The 10,106-nt window shown below is 37.4% G+C and overlaps 2 protein-coding genes across 2 annotated transcripts in view; one reads left to right on the forward strand and one right to left on the reverse strand.

The window, feature by feature from the left end:
• The window catches only part of NOC3L (NOC3 like DNA replication regulator), a 16,216-nt gene extending 12,836 nt beyond the window's left edge, over positions 1-3,380 (forward strand). Inside the window, 2 exon segments of the mRNA XM_010177705.2 lie at positions 1,071-1,155; positions 2,858-3,380. Coding sequence (XP_010176007.2) covers positions 1,071-1,155; positions 2,858-2,989 — 217 coding nt within the window. The 3' untranslated portion in view covers positions 2,990-3,380.
• A 6,205-nt stretch (positions 3,381-9,585) lies between these two features.
• The window catches only part of PLCE1 (phospholipase C epsilon 1), a 45,167-nt gene continuing 44,646 nt past the window's right edge, over positions 9,586-10,106 (reverse strand). Inside the window, 1 exon segment of the mRNA XM_029087405.1 lies at positions 9,586-9,765. Within this exon segment, the coding sequence (XP_028943238.1) occupies positions 9,586-9,765 (180 nt within the window).

Below are 10,106 nucleotides of genomic sequence, written 5' to 3' on the forward strand. Positions count from 1 at the left end.
TAGACCTCTATCATATTGTCCCTTCATCTACCATCCCTTCTAGCTGAAGGGATCTGGCTCAGACAGTAGCTGTTCCACACTTTTTATAATTCTTGTTGCCTCTTCCTGAACTTTTACCAATTCAAGTATTTCAAGATGACGAAATTGGAGACTCAGGTGCAATATTTGAGACGCGGGTGATATGTGGATTTATACACTGATGTAACTATTTCCTATTCTGTTCTTTGTTTCTTTCCAACTCCAAACAGCATTAAGGTCACAGTCCCATGAAAGTATCTGTCATAATAAGAACATTTATTTCCTTAAGTGATAGTGGTCAGCTCAGAGCCTGTTGTTTTCATGTGACACTGAGATTGCTTTTCTCTGTGTTCCCCCCTGCCCTGCTCCCACCCCTGCCCTGCTCCCACCCCTGTCCCCAAATGTCATTTGCCATTTTACTGACCATCTCATACAGTGTTATCTGCAGTTCTTCACAGGCAGCTTGTTCTTACTACTGCAAATAACCTGGTACTCTCCAGATCATCTTTTGAGTGTGTGGAAAAGTACAGGTCCTGGTGTCCTGTCACAGACCTTGTGGAAGTCGTAGTTTCTTCATGCCATTGCAAAAACTGATCATAGATTCCTGTCTTCTGTTTCCTGTCTTTTAACCATTTTTTTTTGCCTGTTCTCCCATGGCTGCTTAGTTTTCATAAAACCCTTTGGTAAGGAACTGTTGAAAAGTCAGGCAGATTGTATCAGCTTGGTAACTTTTATCCACGTTTTTTTTCTTTGATTTTTTCAAATATGTACAGGGTGAGCAGTGACTGCTTTGAGAGCTGGCAAGCCAACAGGACAGTTTTCTTGTCTCCCATTTCTTCTTCCATTGCCTGACTGAGTATTTAAACACATTTTCTTGCTTTTACTTGCATTGTTCCCCAGCTGTTGGCTTCTGGTCTTTTCCAGGTGATGCTCAAGAGAGAGAGAGAGAGAGAGAGAGAGAGAGAGAGAGAGAAAAGTTACTCTTGGTTTGGTGATAGGTTGCTTAGAAATGTATCTAATGCCATTTTTCTTTCACTGTGGTTTTGCTATAGGCCTGCTACAGAACTTTTTGAGGCACACAGTATGAGAGAAATGACCTTTAACCCTCCTGTTGCATCAGTAACACCCAGAAGAAAGGTACCATCTCATCTCTCCTCTCCGTGTCCTTTTTTAACCACATGACATACCAGTATAACCTGTATCTGCTGGCTCAGTATGCAGTGCTCAGATGTTAGCACGCTTAGTTTGGCTTTCTGGTTCCTGTACTTTCTGTGTCAAGTATTTTTTTTTTAACTGGCATAAGATAGCATGACTAGAAAGAAGGAAAAAAGGCTGTATGACCTCCCTAGCATCCATTAATGTAGCAAGATGAATGTGGTAGCTATAGTTTTACTTATCTTTTCCACTTTGCAGTAGTTCAGTGCAGACTTCTTGTTCCTTTTCTGCAATGATGAACTCATGTTTGTTCAAAAAGTAGTAATAAAAGGCCAGCTCTCTTTCCCCTGTGTGAGTAGTTGGCAGGACAGCTGGATTTCCAGAGCCTTTGATTCAGTATGTAGAAGGACACTGATCCCCATTAGTGTCAGCTTATAGCTTTAAAGTGTAAATTTGAAGGGAACAAAAAGCTAATGTATAAAGAGGAGAAATGGGTGAACACTTTTAAATCCTCAGCACTGGATGTGTTCCAGATGCCAACTTCCATTAAATGTCCAGTGAGTGGTGTGCCCTTTAAAAAGTGATAATTAATGTTCTTTCTTCCTAATGAAAACATTATAACATATTAACCTTGTTAGTGCCTCCAATTTGTAACTCAGTAATGTCAGTTAAAGCCTTGGGAGCACAATTGTTTTTTCCATGTATTTGTACTTACTTCTGCTGTTCTACAATGACTTCTTGACGTGTCTGTCCTGCCAGAGTTAGCATTAGCATCTCTGACAGAACAAGGCTGGGAACAGCAGATAGGAGAGAAACTGTCTAGTGCTTGAATAAAGAAGTGCAGCTCTTTTAGGTAGCAGAAACAAAGGAAGAGGAAGATCACAGAGAGAACAAACTGTCCATTATGTGTTTATAATGAACATAACTGAGAAGATTACCTTGGGCTCTTGCCTATTCTCTGCCTGTTTGGCTGATTGTAACAAATTCTGACAGTATCTTAAGTTTTACCGTATCTGTCCTGCATGTTTTTCTCTGTGTGCCATGCTGCCATTGTCTGTCAGCACTTCCCCCCTGTTGACAGAAGCTCTGAATTGGAGTTTTCTTTCCCTGTGCACCACTAAAGAGAGGATCTCATTTGTCCCTGAGTGCACAAAGTACTCGACTGTGTGAATGTTAAGACTTTAACAGGGAGGTATAATTCGTATCCTCATCTGAGCACCAGGGAAGAGTGGAGGGCTGCAACCAGAAGGGATCTCATGAGGCAAGGTCAGGGCATTCCTTTCTGACTCACAACCTCTACCATTAGCATTACTGCTTTCACTAGCCTTTTGATCAGAGATCCTTGATTTATTTTTACAAGGTTTGTTGAACAGCAAGCAGTGTGTAAGCTCCTTCAGAGCTGAAAGCTGTGGCTGTGTGTAGCAGGTATTCTTCTAAAGCAGAACAAAAAATCTGCACCAAAACCACGAGCATAGGAAGGGCTGCCTGACACATCGCTTTGTTGCTAGCCAAGTGGAACTTACTGGCAGGCCAGATACACGTGAGCTGCCAGTTCCATAGGTCTGGTCTAGATGACCAGAGGCACGGGAGAGGGACAGGACTCAGGACTGATAAACTTAAGCTATGCATGGAAAATACATACTGGTCTTGTTTCCTAATGCAACTAATATTTTGTAATTTTCAGGATACATTCTCACAAATGGATTCATTTATAGATGAAGAGCTAAACAAACAGTTTCAACAACACATCAGAGAGACTGCTGTTCACAAACCCTTGGATTTTGCTAAACACTTGAAGGAATCATCCTTGTCGTAAATGTATCTGTCAATCATGTTCTGCTGGCTTCTTAATTATGGCGAAAGATTGGTTGAAAGAAATTTCCACTCATCAGTAAGGGAATTCAAGTAGGCTTTTGTTTGAATAGAGAAACACACAGAAAATGTAACAGCAGTTTTTCACACAGAGTTACAAGGCCTCTCCACTTAACCACCAAACCCATGTTCTCAGGGTTTAGGAGCCACAATGAACAGTCCATCAGTAATTTAAAAATATACAAAACCAGCTCATTTAAAAATTGTTTGCAACCATGCATTACAGTTTTTATGTTGATATATTTTCTAATTTTTATAACAGAATATAGACATACATGTTTCTAAGAAATCACTGGGATGTGTTGGTAAATTAATAAATATTTTGGAAATTTTAATATAAAATTGACTTTGATGTTCAAGATACGTAAAGATTTGGAATATGTATTGCATTTTTTTCTGGTTTTCTTCTGATGTTTTCTACCCATTTATCTCACCTTGAAATGATTTTGCATTTGGTGGGGTATTTTCCCTCCAATGAATCTTGGTACTGGCAAATTAAGATTACTGAATTCCAGTTCTGAACTACCATCATGATTGAATGCTCTACTGCAATGTCTTCAGTAAACCATCGGTGTCAAGAATACTGGACAAACTTAAGGTAAGAATTTAAATTTTTATTTTTTGTTTTAATCTTCATTCCCCAAGTATTAGTTAGTTATTGCTTGAGTGTTCTAGAATCCATTTTCAGCTGCATGTTGGCTTTGCAAACAGTAAGTAAATATATGAAATAACTTAAAAGTGAATCCTGGCTTTATGTGAATTCCATTCTACAGGAGAGTGTGGGGGGTTGTCCCTGGCTGACAGCAAATACATTTTGTAGGGTTTAGTCTATGATGTGATAATGATACATGTTGTAAGTTTTGCAAAACTTGTTCAAGTCGCTTAACCTCCTTACAATAATCAGAAAATATTTCTTTTTCTCTAGGATATTTAGTTTCTTTATCCTGATTTATGGTTCTTAGATAGTTTTGTTTTTTAGTATTAATCACACTGGTTCACAAAATTTCAAGTAGTTAAACATAAATTCACAAACATTTTTGGAACAGACATCTGTCTATTAAAGGATTAGAAAATACATATTTTACTATGTAAATTAAAAAACTGCCGACATACTATTGATGGCAATATGTGTGTTTAGGTTTCCATTCCCATAGCTTTTGAGTAGTTCTTTCTAGTTTTTAAGTGGTTGGAAATATGGATGTGATTTAAATTCTGAAAATTCCAGGGGGGCCATTTGCCAGTACTTTGCTGGTTCAGGAAGACAAAAGCAAAGACTCAACATCTTAAACCATTTATTTTTTTCTTTACAACATATACAAATACAAGTTTATTCTTCAAGTCAGCAGAGAGAAAATAGTCCAGGTGGAAAAGTCACTTCTAAAATTGTTCATCTTACATAGTTTCCAAACAATCTGAAGACTGGCACGTAGTGATGTTGCATTGTCAGAAAACTTTGATAGGCTTTAAGAGGCAGGCAGCTGTACAACTAAGTCGTTATGAAGTACCCTGTACCTGGACTGGAGCAAAATCCATTTGCTGCTATTGATTTCTGTGTTTAATTTGCTAACTCTGCCATATGTTTATCACTATTGAAGTTACAAATTATTTATCACAGACAGGAAAAACACCACTGTTGTTAATTTAGTGGGCTACCCTAAAAGTAAACTGAGTTTTATAGTGGACTAGTAACAGCCAGTGATTAAAAACCAAGTGTTAGCTGAAGCATTCAGAGAGCTAGAGCAGAAAAGGCACTACAGTTTCAGAAGCTGTAGACTCAACCTTTCACTGAAATGTAAAGTCACCAGTTCTTATAGTGGCTTAAGAAAGTTCTTTTTTCTTAAAGCTGAATTATGAATGTAAGAGAATGCATTCTTGAAATATTTAGAATTTCCAAGTTAAAGTCTTTAATTCTTGAAAGCATGTGATTTCTAGAAACAGATGGCTTCTAAAGGTGGCTATTGAGATACTTCATCTAGTAATATTTGTAGGGATAAAAATAACATGACTAGATTTTAAAAATTAAAACTGACATAGTATTTTTTAGAAACAGGAAGCCCTTCAGGTGATAGGAAGCACCTCCTGTCATGCCCCAGTGTCTGCGAACTGAGTAGTACTGCAGCAGGGCCAGGATCCCTGGCTGTCCACCTTTTGTCCCATATAGTGAAACCACTGCAAGCAGCACATGGAATGCAAGGAAAATAGAAGAAATTGGTAGAAAAGTAACAGTGGTTGTAAAATAGTATAGAATAAAATACTTCTGTATTTTTGCTAATAGGCAACAGAGCGTGAGATTTCCACCTGTAAGCTGTTCAGCATGAGGCCTGCTACCACTCAGAGGCTGCATGTTTCTGGAAGTTGTTGATTATTTACATTCCATTCTTTCAAACTTCATCCTGGAAGCTGCCTCCTGTAAATAGTTTGTAATGTCTAAATAAATGTATTTTCCTAATTTATGTCCATGCCCAGCCAAAAGCACAGAAAGGGACAAAGTTATTTTGTCAGTCTTGTCATAGGAATGTGTGGACAGATATTCCTGCAGAAATGAAATCTGTTTAACTGGGCTTTCACAAAAGTTAACAAAACAACCCAAACCTGTTTAATGCTTCAAGTGATGTTGCATTTTCATTATTAGGATACTTGGAACCAACACAAAAGGAAGGATACTGTATTCCTTTCCAGCTTCACCCCAAGATGTACCAACAAAATTTTACTCTGACGTTTACCAGGACCTAAAGTTGAAGTGATAAATGTACACTAACGAAAAATGCTGGAACAATGTAATTAGCTGTACACAATACCAGATGTCTACATGCTTATAAAGTGAGGGTTTTTAATAGAAAGCCTAGTATTTTGCTCTTCTCTTTCAATGTGATAAATAGCAGCAAAAGCAGCTTTAGATTTTGATTGATGAGGATGATAGATAGTTATATTAATAAACCATTCCCACACCTAGAAAATTATTGTATTAGCAGAAATAGTACAAACTACTGTTTTTAAATTGCCATTAGACTTCAGGGTAGCGTTAGCCCTGTGTTACACAGTGTGACGTGGATATAATTTTTTTCGTACTTTTCCCAAGGGTTTTTTTTTTCTCCTCAAATCCAAGTGACAGAAAACCCTTAGTGGATGCTGACGTGGGTGTAAGACCTTTCTATGTTGAATCTAATAAATTAGCAAGCATGTCTTCCAAAGTACTGTGATACAGGTGATGTTAAGAATTTTATTTTCAGTGCTGCTGAATAGAACAACAAAAAAATGGTAAGGGAAACAATACTGACTTTTCCTCTACAGGAAAAATTACAGTTTCTAAAATGCCATAAAACCAAAAGAAAAAATTCTTAGTGATGTGAAACAGCTACTGTGTTAAAATATCAGAGAGAATGAAACTAACAGGTTTGGTTGTTGTTTGTGGTTTTTTTGTTTAAAAAAAAAAGGTTGCATTAGTTCAGTTGTGCAGTAGGTTGATGTAAGTATTTCCCAGTAATTCTGAAGTATTCCAAAGCAAACTATGCATGTAAACTACGGGTAAGTTGTCACTTCTAACATGTTACTCTGTATCAGTCTTGCATTATGTGTGTGCCATGGGTGTGGGGTGGGGAGAGCACAAACCTCGTTCTTACAGGGGCTGGCTGCGTAGTTAGCATTGGAAATACATGAGTGAGGGGGCTGAGCTAGGAGGTGGTTGGGTTTTTAATTGGATCATGAATGCTGAATTGCAAAATGCTGGTTTGCTACATCAGTACTGAAGATAAGCAGTGGGAAGTGCATGGTCTCTGGCAGGATATGCTGTGGGGATATCTTGGCTTTTTTGTGTGTCTCTGGTTATTTTCCCTGGAAGCTGGAAATGACCTCAAGAGGGCACTTTTTTGCTTTGGTATTGGCTACTTTATAGGAATTTTAAGTAGTGTCTAGTGCAAGACTTCATAGCTTCTGGTGACAGAATGCAGGTTCTGGTTGCTTATTTATATGCCAGTTAGTGACTTTGCTTTCTTTTATTTCATTTTGTAATTACTGAGCAGGGTGTTGGTTGGCACGGGACTGCTACCTATAACTTCTTTCCCTTTCGTCCTTGCACTATCAAAAGGAAACCTCATTTTAGTGACACTGCTGCTTTATGCTTTGCCTGATGTAGCTTCTCTTTTAGGAGCAGCAGCATTTTGTGCTCAGGTGCTAAAGTTGATGTGGAATAACTGAGTGCATGAATCACTCCCTGTATTAATGGACCTGATGTAGTCATACCAGGTAACTCAAATGCTTAGTTTAGGGATTGCTCTAGGGAGACAAAACACGTGCAGAGCAATTTATTCACCACAGATACTTCCTGTGGGAAAGCCAAGGGATGATGGATTTCAGCAGTTGTTTCATTTGTGCCCGTGTAAGTTGGTATGGATTAATTACATAAGTACATTAATAACTCCCATGGAGGGAAAAAAAAAGACACACCCACAACTAAAATATCAAAAGATGAATTCATCAAAGATAAAACTTTACAACAGTGTTTCTATGTAAACAAAAATGTCAAGTGTTATAGTGTAAGAGTTCTTTGTACTCTCTGGGTTTAACAGACAAATAAAAAGACATTTCCTGACTGGATGGAAAAATGTATTTTGAATTCAAAATTTTGAAATGTTAATTACATTTATCAGTACATCATTTTGAGTTTGGTCAGTTTGGGGTATTAAACATCTTGTGCTGAAGAGAAACAACCAGAAAAGTTCAAATATTTTTTCCTCTAAAGCCAGAGAGAGGTAAAAATTCTGCATTTTCTAAAAAGTAGTATATGATAAATATATTATACAATGGCATGTACTTTGGAACATGATAATAAATATTCTTTCTTTAAACACAAGCCTGGAAAACTAGAATTTCTAAGAAGAAAATGTTGTTCCTTGTCAAAGTATCACTACCAGTTAAATGTATTTAGCTACTGTAAATTATTTTGTTAAAGTAGATAAAACATAAATAATTTGAGCATTTTGTGTATATTCACCAAAGTTAAACAGATATGCGAAAGAAGTTACAGTATATTTAAATCTCTTTACAATCACTTAACACAGTGTTTAACAGAAATCTTCAGGTAAAAGTGCATTATTTTAATATAATACACATAAAAGATCACTCTGGTTCTCTGCCTTCAGTTTCCCCAGAGGCAACAAGCTAAAATTATCTTTTGTTTAAAAAGGGGAGGGTGACTAAACATGTTTGTTTACAACATACAGTCCAAGAAAACTTCTTCATCCGCCTTTCAAGAATCTGCAGATGTGAAGATATGGGAAGAGAATCTTCCGATAGCTGACAGGCATCTTTCCAATCTTCGACATTCCGTTTAGGATTCCCAGACTCTGGATGTTAATCCAGCAGTGTTACCTGCATTAAGCATCTGTAGCACAGGGCACACAATTGCTGACCAGTTCAGACCACAGCAGGTTCCTTCAAAGGCACTGCAGAAAGATTCAGTGATGTCAATTCCAGTTTTCAAAAAAAATTAAAGAACAAATGCAGAAGAAGAGGGAATGTGACTGAGATCTGATAGAGATCTGATGAGACTGATAATTTACTTTGCTTTTCTTGAATTCAGATTGTTTTGATAATTCAGGGTTTTTATAATAGGTTTGTATAAGGTATGGAATTTATCCCTTCATATTTAAAATATTTTGCGAATGAAAATATTTTAATTCTGTTAATGATTTAAGAGTAGTGTGACAGTGCATATCAAATAATGCTTTATTAAGTAGGTGTATGTGGAAAGAAAAACGTAATCTTAACTTTGGCCATACATGAGATGGGATTATCAACACTGAGAAAGATTTATTCATTTACAATGAGCTGCAACTTCTTGGTTGATATCTCAGTGCTGTAGTAGTGCTACGCAAATGTCTGGTTCGTGTACATCAGTGGACAAGTTACACCTACTGTCTTCATATAAACAAGACAGTCCTATGTTGTGTATTGCATTTGGTGGTTTAAGTCAAGCAAGATGGAAGAAATTGAAGAGATGCAGAAAGGATAGTAAAAAATGTTTAAACATTTCTGGCAAAATTTCCATAGAGAGCAATTAACACTATAAACTTGTTTTAGCTAAAAAAGAGATTGTCAATCCTGGTGACTTTATTGTATGCATATAATAAAAAAATTACGAAAGCCCTACTTTGGCCCAGAGCCGAAGAGTAACAGGACATCATTAATTAAACACAGCTAGTTGATTAGAATGCATACTGTAAAATGAAGCAGGATGCAAAATTTTTGTTTTGTTTTTTTCCCATGAGCAGAGAAAGTGAGTGAAACTCCAGTCTCTACACCATGCTGATTCACTGCAGCAAGTGCTATCAGCAATATCTGGAGACCTTCCTGAACTTACTGTGCCTGTGCACACCAACGTCTAAGGCGCTTATGGATCTTTGCCAGTCCCTTGCACCTCACTATGGTTTAACCAGCTACAACATTAAAAAAATTACTCTGTAAATCATGTATTAAATGGTTTCTCAGAGTTAGAATCAGTATCTCATACCTGAACAGACGTGCTGTAGGCAGTGGGGGTTATTACTCCATAATGTCACTAAAAGTCAAACCGCACGCAGACCTCTCATCCTTGCTCTGTGGACTGTCGGGCAAGGCCTGCAGAGGTGGCGATATGAATCCCCGATACTGCTTGCTTGACTTGGTTAACTTCTTGAGTTCACTGGTAAAGGAAATGCCTTTTCTTTTGTCATCTCGTGCTGCCTGGAAAGAAAATAAATTGGATCATAGAAGTGGTTTAACAGACTGTTTGTTAGCTGTGAAATACAGAATTAATATGAAACCACCTAACATATTTCTAAGGAGGCCTCTTTTGAAATTCAGTGCGGCTGTGCTTTCATAGCCAAACACATTCTTCTGATTGTTCTGAATAAATCAATTGAAAATTACGCATTGTCAAAGATATGTTTAGCAAATTTGGTATAAACTTGTATAAGTATCTGTGTTTATGACATAGTTACATTAAAGCAACAACTGCTGTTGATTGGTGGCATCTGCTGGAAGAGAGAACACAGCTCCTTCTCCCAGCAGGCACGTACTTCATT

Source organism: Antrostomus carolinensis, unplaced genomic scaffold (assembly GCF_000700745.2).
Source record: "Antrostomus carolinensis isolate BGI_N321 unplaced genomic scaffold, ASM70074v2 scaffold5551, whole genome shotgun sequence".
Lineage (NCBI taxonomy): Eukaryota > Metazoa > Chordata > Aves > Caprimulgiformes > Caprimulgidae > Antrostomus > Antrostomus carolinensis.